This window comes from Chiloscyllium punctatum, chromosome 8 (assembly GCF_047496795.1).
Source record: "Chiloscyllium punctatum isolate Juve2018m chromosome 8, sChiPun1.3, whole genome shotgun sequence".
Taxonomy (NCBI): domain Eukaryota; kingdom Metazoa; phylum Chordata; class Chondrichthyes; order Orectolobiformes; family Hemiscylliidae; genus Chiloscyllium; species Chiloscyllium punctatum.
Genome location: NC_092746.1, coordinates 104787294 through 104806312, shown reverse-complemented (window position 1 = coordinate 104806312; position 19019 = coordinate 104787294). Strand labels below are relative to the sequence as shown.

The following is a 19019-nucleotide window of genomic DNA, read 5'->3' as shown; positions in this document are numbered from 1 at the left end:
CTCCTTAATTTGTCTCTTTTTTTTTATTATTGCTTAAGATAAGCATCTGCTCAAATCGAATACTTCTACCAAATTTTACTTTCATTTCAGATGAACTGCCAGACACCTGGGAGATCAGAGGAAATGATAGCACATCCTTTGAAGTACCTGTGAAACCGGATTCCTCAGAATACCAGGAAATAGCTCGTGACTTTCAGGACTCTTTGGGGGACATAGCATTTTGCCAAACGTTTAAAATTGATGCAGTAAGCATTGATATTCATTTCCAAATAAAGTGTTAGCAGAAATCATAACAGTTACAAAATATTTCACTTAGCCTTGAAATGGCCCGGTATGGCTGGGTGAATCAACTATCCTCTTCTAACCTCCTCACTGAGCTGCAGTTTTTAAATTCTTATGAGCGTGCAATTAAAACGCAAGACCAGCCACAATCAAGGAGCCAATTATTGAGTTTTATTAAGTAAAGGTAGAGATAAAATTATTAACCTATGTATCCTGAGAAAAATTATAAAAATGATGTCAGATACTTGCAAATACACATAAATAAGTTTTGGAAAGAGGAGATTGTCTAGTACAGCAGGGAAAGATAACATGCAGCTTATAATTTCATAAATCATTGAGGTGTTAAGAGTGTAGATACTTTCTAATCAACCTGTTCAGAGAGCAGGTGGGACTTGAATCTCCTATCCCAGAGGTATGAACGCTGCCACTTTGCTACAAGAACCAACTGGAGATTATAATTGTTTAATTGATTCTTGATTCATGACGACTCAGTGGTTGGAAAATTTAGAGAATCCTTGAGTACATGGCAAATTGTTTTATCATTGGCGATGGCCCCCAAGATGATGACAAGGAAACACCAAGAGAGAGTTGTCAATTCCTATTGGTTACCAATCCATTTTCATTCTGTATGCAGCAACTGTAATAAGATTCATTTGGTTATTCCTCTATTTGGTTCCATAATCTTTTGATGGCAAATAGTTCCAAGCGACCTTTTTGAGTCCAATATATGCAATTTCCTATGCAAGACAAGAGGCAGGTTTCCTGATGCTAGACTCAGGTGACAGGTTTAAAAATCTTCAGATAAAATGGTAATTTCAGTTCAGATTATCTTGCTTACTTTGTATCGATTTCCAAAACTTGCCTCAGCCTGTGGTCAGATGATTGCCACTGACATTTTGGGTCCATGTTTCCTTCTTTTTAAGACCACTTTTAATATATGAAGGTATGATATAAGAGTATATGATATGTTTAAATCAGATTATCAAAGTTATGACAACCTGTCTAAGCTAACCTTCACAATTGGTTTCAGTATCCATTGACGTGGGAGAGTGAAAATTGGTAAAATTTCTTGATATCTACTGGAAGATGCAAAATATTTAATAATTACTGTGTATCCAAAAAATATGTTAAGAACATAGTCATATAGCCTAACCCTGCTCTACAACTTAATAAGATTAGGGCTGATCTTGCTGTGAAGTGAACGCCTCTTTCCTAAGTACGCACTCACGAACACTCAACTCTCCCTCCACCACAAGCCCCAGATATCCTTGTTTATCAAAAATCTATCAAATTAAGCCTTGAACTGAGTGACCTAGTTTCCATTGGTTTCTGTGAAAGAGAATTTCACAGATAACTCCAAAAGTGAGGTGAAATTGACTGTCCTTAACATCAAGAAGCTCTGGCAAAACTGGACTCTCAGACAAAACTCTCCACTGGTTGGAATCATCCCTAGCATAAAGGAAGATGGTTGTGGTTGGTTAAGTTCCAGGATGTCTCTGCAGGAGTTCCTCAAGGCAGTGTCCCAAGCCCAACCATCTTCAGCCTAGCGGCATCATCAATAACCATACAAGGTCAGAATTGGGATGTTGACTCATGATTACACAATGATCAGCACCATTCAGAACTTCAGATACTGAAGCAGTCTCTGATCTTTTGCAGCAAGAACTACACAACATCCAGGCTTCGGCTAAGTAGCTAGTAATAATCGTGACACACAAAAGCCTGGCAATGACCAACTGCAATGATATAATCCGATTATCTGCCCTTGACATTCACTCCTATTACCATAAAGAATCCTTCACTACCAACATCCAAAGATTTATTAATGACCTAAAATTAATTGTATAGCTACACAGGATTGAATTTTACCAGCAATCAGCCAAGTGTCAATTTAGTGGGTATCATGGAGGATTTCTCTCCAAAAGCTGGTAGGTTTTATCATTTGATCTTCCCAAATTTGCCTCATAACAATGCCTCATGCATCTACAGTGCTTCACTCATATTGCTGCACGTGTCACAGATGGAATTACTTACCATTTCTGAGACCTCCTGGAATCAAAATTCTCAGATTCTCTTATGGCATTGTGGGCATCTATTGCAGCAGTTCAAGATGGCAGCTCACCACCACCTTCTCGAGCAGTTGGGGCATGCGATAAATATTGGACCAGCCAGCAATGCCCACATCTCATCACCCTCTATTTCTCCTCACCTCTTTCATAAGAGGAAGAACTCTTATTTTAAATCTGAGCCCTTGTCTCCCCTATAAAAAGAAGTATCTTTCCAGGGTCCATCCTAACCAGTCCCGACTGCATACTGAATAACTTGCCAATACTTAGTGTGCAGTTATGTTAACCACTGTCAGGGAAATAGGTGTGAATGCTTTGAGCAAATCCATGTTCACCATTCCAGAGTTGGTGACTAAATAATGTAATCACTTCAGCTTCTAGCTCTTTAGATAACTTGCACTTAAGCCAAACTGTCCATATTCAGATTCATTGACTGTTTGCTAGTGGTCAAATTATTTCTGTGTTACTGATCGAGATCCTAATATAATCAATATGTTTGACTGACTGTAGATCACAAGGATCCAGAATCTGTCTCTCTGGCGACTATACATTGCAAAAAGAAATGAAATGAACAGACTACGGCCTCATCAGCAGAATGAAAACATTTTATACCATGGAACTTACTCAAACGTATGTTCTAAGATCAATGCAGATGGTTTCAACAGGAGCTACTGTGGCTTAAATGGTAGGTTTATTGTACATAAATGATTAGAGATTCTTGTTCTAGAAATATGAAAATAGCATGCGCTCTAGCAGGTGAGAGTCTGCCAGGAGCACAGAAGTAGAATATTTAGCATGTATACTTGCTGCGGAGATAAAAGAGAGACAGTGTTTTCAAAGCTTTTCATCTTGCATTCGGCAGGACCAATGCAAATAGTCCCAATTTAAAACTTTGATGAGAATTTATATTCTAGGAGGAAAGATTGTTGTTGTTTGATAATTTAGGTCAAATTGACCAAGACATTACCATGGAGGAGAAAGTGAGGACTGCAGATGCTGGAGATCAGAGCTGAAAATGTGTTGCTGGAAAAGCGCAGCAGGTCAGGCAGCATCCAAGGAACAGGAGAATCGACGTTTCGGGCATCAGCCCTTCTTCAGGAATGAGGAAAGTGTGTCCAACAGGCTAAGATAAAAGGTAGGGAGGAGGGACTTGGTGGAGGGGCGTTGGGAATGCGATGGGTGGAAGGAGGTCAAGGTGAGGGTGATAGGCCAGAGTGGGGTGGGGGTGGAGAGGTCAGGAAGATGATTGCAGGTTAGGAAGGCGGTGCTGAGTTCGAGGGATTCGACTGAGACAAGGTGGGGGGAGGGGAAATGAGGAAACTGGAGAAATCTGAGTTCATCCCTTGTGGTTGGAGGGTTCCCAGGCGGAAGATGAGGCGCTCTTCCTCCAACCGTCGTGTTGCCATGGTCTGGCGATGGAGGAGTCCAAGGACCTGCATGTCCTTGGTGGAGTGGGAGGGAGTGTTGAAGTGTTGGGCATCGGGGTGGTTGGGTTGGTTGGTTGGTCCGGGTGTCCCAGAGGTGTTCTCTGAAATGTTCCGCAAGTAGGCGGCCTGTCTCCCCAATATAGAGGAGGCCACATCGGGTGCAGTGGATGCAAGAGATGATGTGTGTGGAGGTGCAGGTGAAATTGTGGCGGATATGGAAGTGTCCCTTGGGGCCTTGGAGGGAGGTAAGGGGGGGGAGGTGTGGGCGCAAGTTTTGCATTTCTTGCGGTTGCAGGGGAAGGTGCCAGGAGTGGAGGTTGGGTTGGTGGGGGGGGTGTGGACCTGACGAGGGAGTCACAGAGGGAGTGGTCTTTTCGGAACGCTGATAGGGGAGGGGAGGGAAATATGTCCCTGGTGGTGGCATCCGTTTGGAGGTGGCAGAAATGACGGCGCATGATACGCTGGACATGGAGGTTGGTGGGGTGGTAGGTGAGGACCAGTGGGGTTCTGTCCTGGTGGCGGTTGGAGGGGCAAGGCTCAAGGGCGGAGGAGCGGGATCCCGAAACGTCGATTCTCCTGTTCCTTGGATGCTGCCTGACCTGCTGTGCTTTTCCAGGAACACATTTTCAGCCAAGACATTATCATGGCAATTAAGGGTTCTGCAAACTCCCCGATAATTTAGAAAAAGTGCAAGCCTTGAATATATTCCCTTTCTTTGCAGAGAATAGGTCCCCACAAATGAAGCATGTCATTTCTAGCAAGCAAAAATGAACTCAGCCAACTATCTTACCATTTTTTTTAAAGATTAGATTCCGTACAATATGGAAACAGGCCTTTCAGCCCAACAAGTCCACAATGACCCTCCAAAGAGGTTGTTATAATAACTTTTAGCACCCAGGACTGTGTTGAGTTTTGCAACAGGGGGCTGACTGAGTATGTTGCAGAATGGAGGGTTTTCAATTCCTGGATCTCTAGTACCATTTTGGGGAAGGTGAGACCTGAACAAGCATGACCGTCTGCACCTGAACGAGAATGGGATTGACTTCTTGCAGGAGGGTTTGGTAGTTCTACTGGGAAGAATATAAACTAGTTCAGCAGAGGTAAAAGGTCAGTGTATTAGCTGAATAGAAACACTGCATAACTTTGAAAAGGAACCAAGGCAGATAGAGTTCAGCTAGGTGTCATCAGGGAATAAGGTCAGACTGGAAGCCCTTTAATGTCAGAGGTATTAGAGGCAAGATTCAGGAGCTAAGGGCATGGATTTGCACGTGGAATTGCAATTTTGTTGCCATCACAGAGTCATGGTTGATGGACGGGCAGGATTGGCAACTCAACATTCCGGGGTATTGCGTCTTTGGGCAGGACTGGGGAGAGTGCTAAAGTGGAGGTGGTGATGCATTATTACTTAAGCAGTCAGTTGCTGTAGTAAGGAGGGATGATATTTTATAAGGATCTTCAAATAAGATTTTGTGGGTAGAACTTAGAAATAAAAAGAGTATTATATAGTCAGCAAATAATTGAGAAGCAGATATGTCATCATTTCATTAAGATCTTTAAAGATATTAGGGTAATTATATTAGGGGATTTCAACTACTCCAATAGATAATCATAGTAGATATGGTTTAGAGGGGGGCAGATTACTTGAAATGTTTACAGAAGCGTTATGTGGAAGGTCCCACCAGGGATGGTGTAGTGCTGGACCTAATTCTGGGGAGCAAAGCCGGACATGTGTTCGGGATGAGTGTGAGAGCACTTTAGTGAATGCAACCACAGCACGATATGTTTTAAGATTATTATAGAAAAGATGGTCTGCAAAAAGGGTTTTGAATTGGACTAAGGCAAATTTTATTGATATAAGTCAGGATCTGGCCTAAATAGAGTAGGAATAGCTACTTGAGAATACATTTATATTAGAGTCAAAAGATGTGGCACTGGAAAAACACATCAGGTCAGGCAGCATCCAAGGGGTAGGAGATTGATGTTTCGGGCATAAGCCCTTCACTAGCTCATGAGATCTGGGATAACTTGGCAAGACAACCACAATTGGCTTAGTGATAAGAGTTAGAGAGTGGTGGTAGAAGGCTGTTGTTGTGACTGGAGCCTTGTATGCACAGGAATAGGTGCTGGGTGATATTCATAAACAATGTAGATGAGAATGGGAAGGGAGATGATGAGAAAATTTGCAGATGACACAAAGATTGGCTTGGTGGTTGATAGTCAGGAAGGTGGTGTTAGTTAGCAGGAGAATATAAATGGATTGATCAGGATTAGAATTCTGACAGTGTGGAAACAGGCCCTTTGGCCCAATAAGTCCACACTGACCCTCCAGAGAGCGACCCACCCAGATCCCTAACCAATATTTACCCTTAATAAGCTACACTATGGGCAGTTTAGCATGGCCAATTCACCTAACCTGTACATCTTTGGACTGTGGGAGGAAACCAGAGCAGCCAGAGGAAACCCACATAGACATGGGGAGAATGTGTAAACTTCACACAGACAGTCACCTGAGGCTGGAATCGAACCCAGGTCCCTGGCACTATGAGGCAGCAGTGCTAGCCACTGTGCCACCCAAGTACATGGCGAATCAACAGTATATGGAATTTAACCCTGATAAATATGAGGTGATGTACATTAGAAGAAGGAACCTGGACAAGGGGGTACTCAATAAATGCTAAGGCACTGGGAACCTAAGAGCAATGGAGGCATCTTGGGATCTTGTCCACAGATCTCTGAGGATGACAGCACAGGTTAATATGCGAGTCAAGAAGGCATACAGGAGGAATGCGTTGGTCAGTTGAGGCATAGATTTCAAGAGTAGGGAGTCTGTGTTGGAGCTATACAAAACTTTGCTTAGGCCACAACTAGACTTCTGCATCGAGTTCTATTCACCACACTGGAGGATAGATGTGGTTACACACTGGAGGAGATGTCAAGAAGATGGAACATTTCAGCTGTGAAGAAAAGCTGGATAAATTGGAGTTTTTAATCTTTGGAGCAGAGGTTATGCAGGGACCTAATAGAGGTGTATAAGATTATGAGGGGAATGGACAGGGTGAATAGAAAGTAGCTGCTCCCTTTAGTAACAAAGCAGCATAATCTTAAAATGAAAGGCAAGAGATTTTGAGGGGATTTGAGGGAAAAACCTTTTCACCCACAGGATGATGGTGTTCTAGAGTGCATTGTCTTGGGAGGTCGTTGAGGCAGGACACTTCACAGCCTTTAAGAAACATTTAGATGAGCCTGAAATATAATAAGATTCAAGATTATGGGCCAAATGTGGGAAAGTGGGACAGGTGTTGCTGGTGTATTTTTGATGGTATGGATGGGCCAAAGAGTCCCTTCCATAACTGTGTGATTCTGTGAGTACCAGCTAGCTGGAGTGAGAGCCTGGATTCAGGACTGGCTGCAGTCCCCCAGCAGTGGCCACCTCCTGAGAGGAATATTGGAATCAGCCAACTCTGGGAGGGAGGATTTACTTTGCAAATGGAAGCAGATACCCCAATTATGGCTGTGGGATAAGCCAGCCAAATGAAGGCAAACACATTCCTGACTTTAAAAAGGAGTATGGTAGGAGATGACAGCATAATACTAATCTGAGAAAATGCAACATTTTAACATTCTCCCTTTTCAAACAGCATGTCAGCCTCTACAGATGTAGGCCCTGCTTCAGGAATAATCTTCCCCAGTTACCTCTGAAACAGGTTGTTTATTATGGAATGGGAGTTCATTTTATAAAAGTATGTTTGATCATGTTATCTTGCACTCAATAAGCTTTGAATATTAGGCTTGACAATATAAAAGTAAAACCACTTTTGCAATGTCACTAGCTCTGTTACACAGAGCAAGAATATATGTGTCAAATGGGACATCTTAATAGTATCAGTATATTTTAATATGCCTTTACGCTGCAGGTTTCATGTTGGTTCAAAGCAAACCAACTATTCTAAATTCACTGTGAAGTTCTATAATGGCTCCCTCTCAACTCTGTTCTCCTCTGGTGTTAGGCTGGGCTGATTCAGCCTGCATTTACAGTACTGGTTACAGTACATTTACAGGTGCTGCATTAGTATGAACCAACAACCATAATACAAATGCAAATCATAGGGTCTGTTTCTGTGCTGAACAACTCTTTGGTCCAACTCACCCATCCCGACCAGTTATCATCGATTGAGGTAGTCCCATTTGCCAGTATTTGGTCATAGAGTCATAGAGATGTACAGCACGGAAACAGACCTTTCGGTCCATCATGTCCATGCCGACCAGATATCCCAACCCAATCTAATCACATTTACCAGCACTTGACCCATATCCCTCTAAACCCTTTCGATTCATATACCCATCCAGATGTCTTTTAAATGCTGTAATTGTACCAGCCTCCACCACTTCCTCTGGCAGCTCATTCCATACCACTCATCACCCTGTGTGAAAAAGTTGGCTCTTGGGTCCCTTTTATATCTTTCCCCTCATCCTAAACCTATGCCCTCTAGTTTTAGACTCTCCCACCCAGGGAAAAGACCTTGTCTATTTATCCCTATCCATGCCCATCATGATTTTATAAATCTCTAAGGTCACCCCTCAGCCTCCAACACTCCAGGGAAAACAGTCCCAGCCTATTCACCCTCTCCCTACAGCTCAAACACTCCAACCCTGGCAACATCCTTGTAAATCTTTTCTGAACCCTTTCAAGTTTCACAACATCCTTCCGATAAGAAGACGACCAGAATTGCATGCAATATTCCAAAAATGACCTAACCAATGTCCTGTACAGTTGCAACATTGTCTCCCAACTCCTCAATCTTGTCTACCTACTCAATGTTCTGACCAGTGAAGGAAAGCATACCAAACACCTCCTTCACTATCCTGTCTATGGCAACTTGACTTTCAAGGAGCTATGAGCCTGTACTCCAAGGTCTCTGTTCAGCAGCACTCCCCAGGAACTTACCATTTAGCATATAAGTCCTGCTAAAATTTGCTTTTCTGCATTTATCTAAATTAAACTCCATCTATCACTCCTCAGTCCATTGGCCTATCTGATCAAGATCCCATTGTACTCTGTGGTAACCTTCTTCACTATCCACGACACCTCCAATTCTGGTGTCATCTGCAAACTTACTAACTATACCTCGTATGTTCACATCCAGATCATTTATATAAATGACAAAAAGCAGTGGACCCAGCACCGATCTTTGTGGCTCACCACTCGTCACAGGCCTCCACTCTTAAAAGCAACTGATATCCCTCTAAAACCTTTCTATTCATGTACCATCCCGTTGCCTTTTTAAATATCGTAACTGTACCTGTCTCCACCACCTCCTCTGGCAGTTTGTTCCATACATGCACCACCCTCTGGGTGAAAACATTGCCCCTGAGGTCCCTTTTCAATCTTAACCCTCTCTCACATTAAACCTATGCCCTGTAGTTTTGAGCTCCCTCTATCCTGGAAGAAAAACCTTGGCTAGTCACCCTATCCATGCCCCTCACCTACCACCCCACCAACCTCCATGTCCAACGTATCATCCACTGTCATTTCCGCCACCTCCAAACGGACCCCACCACCAGGGACATATTTCCCTCCCCTCCCCTATCAGCGTTCCGAAAAGACCACTCCCTCTGTGACTCCCTCGTCAGGTCCACACCCCCCCCACCAACCCAACCTCCACTCCCGGCACCTTCCCCTGCAACCGCAAGAAATGCAAAACTTGCGCCCACACCTCCCTCCAAGGCCCCAAGGGACACTTCCATATCCGCCACAAATTCACCTGCACCTCCACACAAATCACCTATTGCATCCGCTGCACCCGATGTGGCCTCCTCTACATTGGGGAGACAGGCCGCCTACTTGCGGAACGTTTCAGAGAACACCTCTGGGACACCCGGACCAATCAACCCAACCACCCCGTAGCCCAACACTTCAACTCCCCCTCCCACTCCACCAAGGACATGCAGGTCCTTGGACTCCTCCATCGCCAGACCATGGCAACACGACGGTTGGAGGAAGAGCGCCTCATCTTCCGCCTGGGAACCCTCCAACCACAAGGGATGAACTCAGATTTCTCCAGTTTCCTCATTTCCCCTCCCCCCACCTTGTCTCAGTCAAATCCCTCGAACTCAGCACCGCCTTCCTAACCTGCAATCATCTTCCTGACCTCTCCGCCCCCACCCCACTCCAGCCTATCACCCTCACCTTGACCTCCCTCCACTTATCGCATTCCCAACGCCCCTCCCCCAAGTCCCTCCTCCCTACCTTTTATCTTAGCCTGCTGGACACACTTTCCTCATTCCTGAAGGGCTGATGCCCGAAACCTCGATTCTCCTGTTCCTTGGATGCTGCCTGACCTGCTGCGCTTTTCCAGCAACGCATTTTCAGCCCTCATGATGTTATAAAACTCTACAAAGTCCCTCTCAGCCTCTGACTTCAGTCAACAAAGCCTCAGCCTATCCCTATAGCTCAAACATCCAATTCTGGCAATAACCTTGTAAATATTTTCTTCATCCTTTCAAGTTTAACCACATTCTTCCTATAGCTGAGACCAGGATTGAAAATAGTATTCTAAAAATGGCCTCACCAATATCGTCAATCACTGCAATATGACATCCCAACTCCTCTATCTGTGCACTGACCATTGAAGACAAGTGTACCAAGTGTCTTCTTTACCATCCTGTCTACCTGTGAATCCACTGAACTCTGCACCTGCACTCCAAGGTCTCTTTGTTCAGCAACACTCCCAAAGGTCATACCATTAATTGCATAAGTCCTACCCTGGTTTGCTTTACCAAAATGTAACAACTCACCTTTATCTAAATTAAACTCCCATCTTTGGAAAGTTAAATTCCCTGACCATTACAACTTTGTTAATCTTACAGCTGAGATCTCCATACATATTTGCTTCTCAATTTCCCACTATCTATTGGAAGGCCTTTCGTTTAATCCCATCAAAGTGATCATCCCTTTCTTATGTCTCAGTTCCACCCATCTAACTTCACTGTAATGTTATCGGTCACCAAAAGCGCCACTTTCCCCCCCCCTCCCTCCTCTCTGTAAACCCCACCTTCTCATCTTTCTATCCCCTCTTACAGCATCCATTAGCCAGAACATTAAGCTGCCCCTCTCTGAGCCACATTTCTTTAATAGCTACAATATCTCTGTCAATGTTCCTAACCATCCCTAAGTTCATCTGCCTTACCTGCCAGGTCTCTTGCAATGAAATAAATGTGTTAAGTGTAAATTTAACAATATCTTGGCTATTTATAATAAAGTAATAGAGATCTACACACAGGAAAAAGGTCCATTACATCTGGACCAGGCAAAAACCTTCACCTAACTATTCCAGTCTCATTTTCCAGCACCTGACTATAGCCTGTGTGCCATGTTTGTGCAATTACTCAATTAAAGACTGTTGTTGGAGTTTCTGCCTCTACCATCCTTACAGACAGTGAGTTCCAGATTCCAACCACCTTCTGGGTGAAAAAGCCTTTCCTTAAATGTTCTCTAAACTTTCTGCCCCTCCCTATATCCCTCGATTTAATAGATCTCAACCATGTTGCTTCTTAATCTCCTGTGGACAGATTGCAGTTATTTTCCTTTGAGAAAACTTTTTATAACAAATGTTTCAGCCCAGGCAACATCCTGGTAAATCTCCTCCAAACCCTTTCCAGTGCAAACGTACCCCTCCATAATGTGGATTCAAAAACAGCAACAATACTTTAGCTATGGCCTAACTAATGCTTTATACAGTCCATTATAATGTCCTGCTCTCAACTAATAAAGGCAAGTATACCATATACCTTCTTAAACACTTTATCCACCAGTCCTGGCAAGGGACCAGTGTACAAGTACATGTATAGCAAAGGTCTCTCGATATGATCCTGCCTGATTCTCAGGCTTCTGCTTATCATCATATATTCCCTTCACTGGTCTTTCCTGCCCGATTAAATCCCATTGGACATTGATCAGCCCATTTATATCCTCTTGTATTTGAAGACTATGCCTCTCGCTATTGATCTAGAATTTTGTGTCATCTGAAAACTCATCAGTCTAAACCTCTGTGTAAACCACAAACAGGAAGCTCCCAACACTAACTCCTGTGGGACCTCACTGGACAAACTTCCAAATAGAAAATCAGCCATCAGCTATCATCCTCTGCTTCCTGCCACCAATTGTGGATTCAGTCTGCCATATTTCCTTGGATCCCACTAGGCTTTTCTATTTAAAATCTATTTCTGCAGTATGGGGAGTGTTTTCTTCATTTGATAAATGGAGAAAACCATTCAATAATTGACCTAAATTGAGTATTTGGTAGAAAATCTCTGGAAAACATAATGTGCAATTCAAAATTTATATGTTGAATAATTGAATAACAAAAAAGTATTATAAACGAATTAGCATATTTCAGATAGAGATCTTATGTAACTAACATGTTGTAATGTCATAACTAATATCTGGCAAATTTTTGTAGCTGTTGTTTATGGAGAAGGGACATATTTTGCTCAACATGCAAAATATTCTGCACAAGACACATATTCAAAACCTGATGCAACAGGAAGCAAATTGATATACAGAGCAAGAGTTTTAACTGGAGATTATTGCAAAGGAAGAAAAGACATGAAGGAACCCCCACTCAAAGATCCACAAGGAAACAGCAGAGAGCGATACAACAGCGTAACAGATAAAATGGAATCTCCTGAGGTTTTTGTGGTATTTCAAGATAATCAAGCATATCCAGAATACCTTATTACCTTTCATAATTAAACAGAGTTCCTAATAGTGAGCAGAAACTGAAGTAATGTAGGTCACCTACTGATAGGCGCTGCAGTTTGCAATTATTGTGTATTAAAACTCTTAAAGAACATGGATAACTTTTATTCCTAACTTAAAGAATGCATTTTCTTGAAACAGGATTAGAAAAATCTCAAGCCCAACTTTGCATTTATTGGAATTTCACTACAGTTTGCTGCTTTGCTATCTGCATTGTGCAGCAACTGGTCAGATTGCTTGAATAATTAATTGAGGCTCATTATTTGATTATTATTTTGGAGATGAAATGCTAGTCTTTAAGCCAAACAATGCTTGTAGTGTGCTTGCTAAGGATCAGGATGTCTCAACATTGAAGATTTTTGATGTGATTAAATCATTTGATCTTTCAGTTCAACAGAGAAAAAATTCCAAAATTAACACCAATATATTGGTGAGTAAGTAAACAGCTGCTGAGTTAGTGATGGTGGTTGTCTTGTCTTCATCTCAAATCAATTCATCTTCACTGCCAAAAAGTACCCAGACATTCTGGTCTTTCAAATCACTTAAGTTCAAAACAATTAGTTACAGACAAAAAATTGCTGAAGTTATTTTCTATTTGAAGCCAAGCTATTCATTAATTTCAGCATTCATTATTAGTTTAAGTGCAGATGACAGTAGGTTTTCTTCAGGGAATTATCAATAGTTACATATCAAACTAATTTGCTCCAGGAACTTTGGTGAGAAGATACTCTAACTTCTGGGAGCTTGTGAATTTGATTGATGAGCTGCAAAAGGCATAAATCTATTACAGAACTGAGAGAACACGCCTTTTCTGTGATATGGTTAGTGGCCATAAGTGCCATACCACCAGTGAGGTAAATGGAATAAAAGGCATAAAAGACTTGTCATTTAAAGCACTTGTGTGTAAACTGATTTTCCTGCTTTTAGAATGGTGATCTGTTCTGTGCCTGAATATTTGATACAAGTTTGTGTCAATTATCATCAAGCGCTGGAAACTCAGTTATATTTCCTCACAGCACAAAATAACAGCAATCTACTTCCACGGACAGAACAATTTAGACAGGTCTCATGCCCACGTCTTCTCAAATTAACAGCAGCTCCCTGTCACCAGCAAATGATAAAACAGTTCCCAGCTGTAGCCATTAAAGTTACGTAATCATTGTTCTTAACTATTGCTGCATGTCAAAATGCACATAGTAAAACTTGTTAAAAAAAGATATTTTATTGATTTCTATTATCAATGCTACTTACATATCAAGGGTTATGGAGTATCTAAAGTTGCATATAATAAAGTTTTACAAAAGTACATTTACAGCATAAAAATTTCAAAACAAATCTTTCAATTAGCTGTGCAAGTATAACTAAGAAAATTTTAAAATCTCCTTTGAGTTCTCTACAAGGATACTCAATGTACTCTACAAGGATACTCAAATCTAATGCAATCATTAGATTTGCCCAGATTCCACTGCGTATGACATAATGTATTTAATGGGAGAGGAAATACTTGCATCTCCATTCATTTGCTTTTCAAAGATAACATCAAGGAAGAGTTTTTTCTAGTTATTATCAACAATCTGGGAGTTTCCATTGATCAAAAATTAATTGGACTTATTATCTAAGTAGTGTGGTTATAAGAGTGGGCCCAGAAGCTCAGAATGCTGTTGTGAATGACTTACCTCCTCATTCCCCAAAGACACAAATTAGAGTGCGATGAAAAACTTCCCACTTGCTTAGGCCAGCATAGATCCAACATTACTCAAGAAGCTTCACAACATTCTAGGACAAAGCAGGTGGCTCAATTGCCACCTCATGCTAAATATTCACTCCCTTCACTGATGCATATTAGCAGTAGTTCATACCATCTACCTGATGCTCTGCAAAAAATTACCAAGGCTACTTATACAGCACATTCCAAACTCTCAGTCATGATCACCGAGAAGGATAAGAGCAGCAGATGATGTTCCCTCAATGTTGCTGAACAAAAAGCCTTCAGTGCCCTCCCTAAAGGCATTGTGGGTCTACCTACACTTAATAGACTGCAGTACTTCAAGAAGGAAACTCATCATTACTTTCTCAAGGAAAATTTGGAATGGGCAATAAATACTGGCCCAGTCAGTGAAGACCAGAATCCATATATAAAGAAAACATCAATAGATAGTGATATATAGGGAAAGGCTGACCAGATTGCAGACACACAGTAACAAGACTATTTCCCTCTCCGACTGCACCATTTTGTCAAAGCTGAAAATAATAGATTTCCTAATAATTGGACAATGGAAACAGCCAGTAACTGCAAGTCACCAGTTTGCATTGATGGTTACAGAATTTTAACGAACGCTGAGCATTCTCACTTATTTTTCTCTTTTGTACATCTATTTGATTTCAGTAAATATGAAGGTGTCTGAGCAATCTTGTTCATTTTATTTGCTTATTATAATCATGCCTGTAATGCTTCTTTTTAACTTCATTTGTAATAAACTATAATTCAATCATTATCAATGAGTCAGCTTGAAATTTCTGTGCTTGTATTAAGTAGTCATTACTTCATGTGCCTCTTGCTTCTCAAATGAAATAAACTTTGTCATATTTGGTTTCTAGTTCAAGTTTTATCTTTGCACATGTAATATCCCAGTGTTTTGCTGTAATGGTGTGTCTTTCAGCATGTCCTGTTAGACTTCCCCTTGTCTTCTGTACCTTTCACTACATATACCTGCAAGTGTGAGCTGATAGGAGCACTGAGAAGTTGAACGAGTACATGGGACCATGATAAACAAGATCAATAATCTTGTTTGGAGAAGGAAGTCAGATGTACAGCACAAAGAAAAGGCCCTTTGTTTTTACTGGTGCAGACTCAATGGGCTAATCATGTAACTATTTTAATCCTATTTCCCATCATTTTGTGAAAAGTCTTTATGCCCTGATATTGTAAGTACATATGAAAATACTTCCTAAGTGTTATGAGCATTTCTGCCTCTACCACCCTTGCAGGCAGAGAATTCCATAAATCCACCATCCTCTGGATGAAAATGTTTTTCCTCCTATCTCTTCTAAACCTTCTGCCCCTCACCTCTAATTTATGCCCCTTGATTTCTTCATGGTGGGGGGGTGGGGGTGTTCTTGTCTTCCCTATCTATGCCCCTCACAATTTTATACATGTCCTCTCTCAATCTCTTCTGCTCAAAAGGAAAACAACACCTCATTTTCCACTTGGGGACCTTTCAGCCCTCTGGCCTCAACACCAAGTTCAATAAGGCAAAAGTGAGGACTGCAGATGCTGGAAACCAGAGTTTCGATTAGAGTGATGCTGGAAAAGCACAGCAGGTCAGGTAGCATCCGAGGAGCAGGAAAATCGACATTTCGGGCAAAAGTCCTTCATCAGGACTGCCAGACCTCAGAGTCATAGAGACGTACAGCACGGAAATAGACCCTTCGGTTCAACCCGTCCATGCCGACCAGATATCCCAACCCAATCTAGTCCCACTTACCAGCACCTAGCCCAATCCTTCCAAACCCCTCTTATTCATATACTCATCCAGATGCCTTTTAAATGTTGCAATCATACTAGCCTCCACCACTTCCTCTGGTAGTTTATTCAATACATGTACCACCCTCTGCAAGAAAGAGTTGCCCCTTAGGTCTCTTTTATATCTTTCCCCTCTAAATCTAAACCTATGCCCTTTAGTTCTGGACTCCCCAACCCCAGGGAAAAAGACTTTGTCTTTTTATCCTATCCATGCCCCTCATGATTTTGTAAGCCTCCATTAGGTCACCACTCAGCCTTTGACACTCCAGGGAAAACAGCCCTAGCCTATTCAACCTCTCCCTATAGCTCAAATCCTCCAACCCTGGCAACATCCTTGTAAATCTTTTCTGAATCCTTTCAAGTTTCACAACATCTTTCTGATAGGAAGACCAGAACTGCACACAATATCCCAACAGTGGCCCAACCAATGTCCTGTACAGCTGCAACATGACCTCCCAACTCCTGTACTCAATACTCTAACCAATAAAAGAAAGCATACCAAACACCTTCTTCACTATCCTATCTACCTGCGACTCCACTTTCAAGGAGCTATGAACTGCACTCCAAGGTCTCTTCGTTCAGCAACACTCCCTAGGACCTTACCATTAAGTGGATAAGTACTGCTCGGATTTGCTTTCCCAAAATGCAGCACCTCGCATTTGTCTAAATTTAACTCACCTGCCACTTCTCAGCCCATTGGCCCATCTGATCAAGATCCTGTTGTAATCTGAGGTAACTTCCTTCGCTGCCCACTACACCTCCAATTTTGGTGTCATCAGCAAACTTACTAATTATACCTCTTATGCTCGCATCCAAATCATTTATATAAATGACGAAAAATAGTGGACCCAGCACTGATCGTTGTGGCACGCCACTGGTCACAGGCCTCCAGTCTGAAAAACAACCCTCCACCACCATCCTCTGTCTTCTACCTTTGAGCCATTTGTGTATCCAAATGGCGAGTTTTTCCTGTATTCCACAAGATCTAACCTTGCTAATCAGTATCCCTTTGGGAACCCTGTCGAATGCCTTACTGAAGTCCACATAGATCATGTCCACCGTTCTGCCATCATCGATTCTCTTTGTTACTACTTCAAAAAACTCAATCAAGTTTGTGAGACATGATTTCCCACGCACAAAGCCATGTTGACTATCAACCCTTGCCTTTCCAAATACATGTTCATCCTGTCCCTCAGGAATCCTTTCAACAACTTGCCCACCACAAACGTCAGGCTCGCTGGTCTATAATTCCCTGGCTTGTCCTTACCACCTTTCTTAAACAGTGGCATCATGTTAGCCAACCTCCAGTCTTTCAGCACCTCACCTATAACTATCGATGATACAAATATCTCATTAAGAAGCCCAGCAATTACTTCCCTAGCTTCCCACAGAGTTCTCGGGTACACCTGATCAGGTCCTGGGGATTAATCCACCTTTATGTGTTTCAAGACATCCAGCACTTCCTCCTCTGTAATCTGGACATTTTTCAAGATGTCACCATCTATTTCCCTACATTCTGTATCTTCCATGTCCGTTTCCACAGTAAATACTGATGGAAAATACTCATTTAATACCTCCCCCATCTCCTGCAGCTCCACACACAGGCCACCCTGCTGATCTTTGAGGGGCCCTATTCTCTCCCTAGTTACCCTTTTGTCCTTAATGTATTTGTAAAAACCCTTTGGATTCTCCTTAACTCTATTTGCCAAAGCTATCTCATGTCCCCTTTTTGCCCTCCTGATTTCTCTCTGAAGTATACTCCTACTTCCTTTATATTCTAAAGGATTCCCTCAATCAATCCTGTCTATACAGACATATGCTTCCTTCTTTTTCTTAACCAAACCATCAATTTCTCTAGTCATCAGTATTCCCTATACCTACCATCCTTTCCTTTCACCCAAACAGGAATATTCGGTCTCTGGACTCTCGTTATTTCAGTTCTGAAGGCTTCCCATTTTCCAGCCGTCCCTTTACCTGTGAATATCTGCACCCAAACAGCTTTTGAAAGTTCTTGCCTAATACCATCAAAATTGGCCTTTCTCCAATTTAGAACTTTAACTTTTAGATCTGGTCTATCCTTTTCCATCACTATTTTAAAACTAATAGAATTATGGTTGCTGGCCCCAAAGTGCTCCCCCACTGACACCTCAGTCACCTACCCTGCCTTATTTCCCAAGAGTAGGTCAAGTTTTGCACCTTCTCTAGTAGGTACATCCACATACTGAATCAAAAAAATTTCTTGTACACACTTAACATTATGGCAGCCCCAGTTTTTTTATGTTTGGAAAGTTAAAATTCCCTACCATAACCAGCTGAACTCTTCCAGCAATTTCTGTTTTTGTTTCTGAGTTACAGCATCCACAGTTCTTGCAGTTTTTAATCCAGCCTGTCGAATCTCTCTTAGGGATAATATTGCTTCACATTTGAAAAAAAATCAAAGTTTTAGCAAGAGGTAGCATGGTTGTATGTAGGGAAGGTCATGTCTCACAAACCTGAAATGAGATTTTAAGGAAGTGTCAAAAATGATTGATAAGGAGAGGGTGGTAGATGTCTATGTGGACTTTAGCAAGGCCTTTGACAATGCTCCCCCATGGCGGGCTAATACGAAAGGTAAAGTCATAGGGGATCCGCAGTGAACTGGCAAGATGGATACAGGACTGGCTTGGTCACAGAAAACAGAATTGTGGTGGAAGGGTTTTTTTCTGACTGTAGATCTGTGACCAATGATTTGGTAGGAGCCCTGTTGTTTGTTTTATATAATTTAGAGGAAAATGCAAGTGGCCTGATTAATAATCTTGCAGATGCCACAAAGATTGGGGGGCTGTGGATAGTGAAGAGGATTGTCAAGGGATATAGCAGGATACATATATAGGTTGGAGTCTTGGGCAGAGAAATGGGAGATGGAGTAAATCTGGACAAATCTGAGGTAATGCATTTTGGAAGATCTAATGCAGGAGAGAAAT

The 19019-nt window shown here is 42.0% G+C and overlaps 1 protein-coding gene across 1 annotated transcript in view; it reads left to right on the top strand.

Annotated features, from left to right (window-relative positions):
* LOC140480286 (protein mono-ADP-ribosyltransferase PARP14-like) overlaps positions 1-14973 on the top strand; it is a 66649-nt gene extending 51676 nt beyond the window's left edge. The window contains exons 14-16 of the mRNA XM_072574991.1: positions 91-245; positions 2859-3033; positions 12235-14973. Coding sequence (XP_072431092.1) covers positions 91-245; positions 2859-3033; positions 12235-12527 — 623 coding nt within the window. The 3' untranslated portion in view covers positions 12528-14973. The remainder of the gene's footprint in view (positions 1-90; positions 246-2858; positions 3034-12234) is intronic.
* Positions 14974-19019: the final 4046 nt, after the last annotated feature.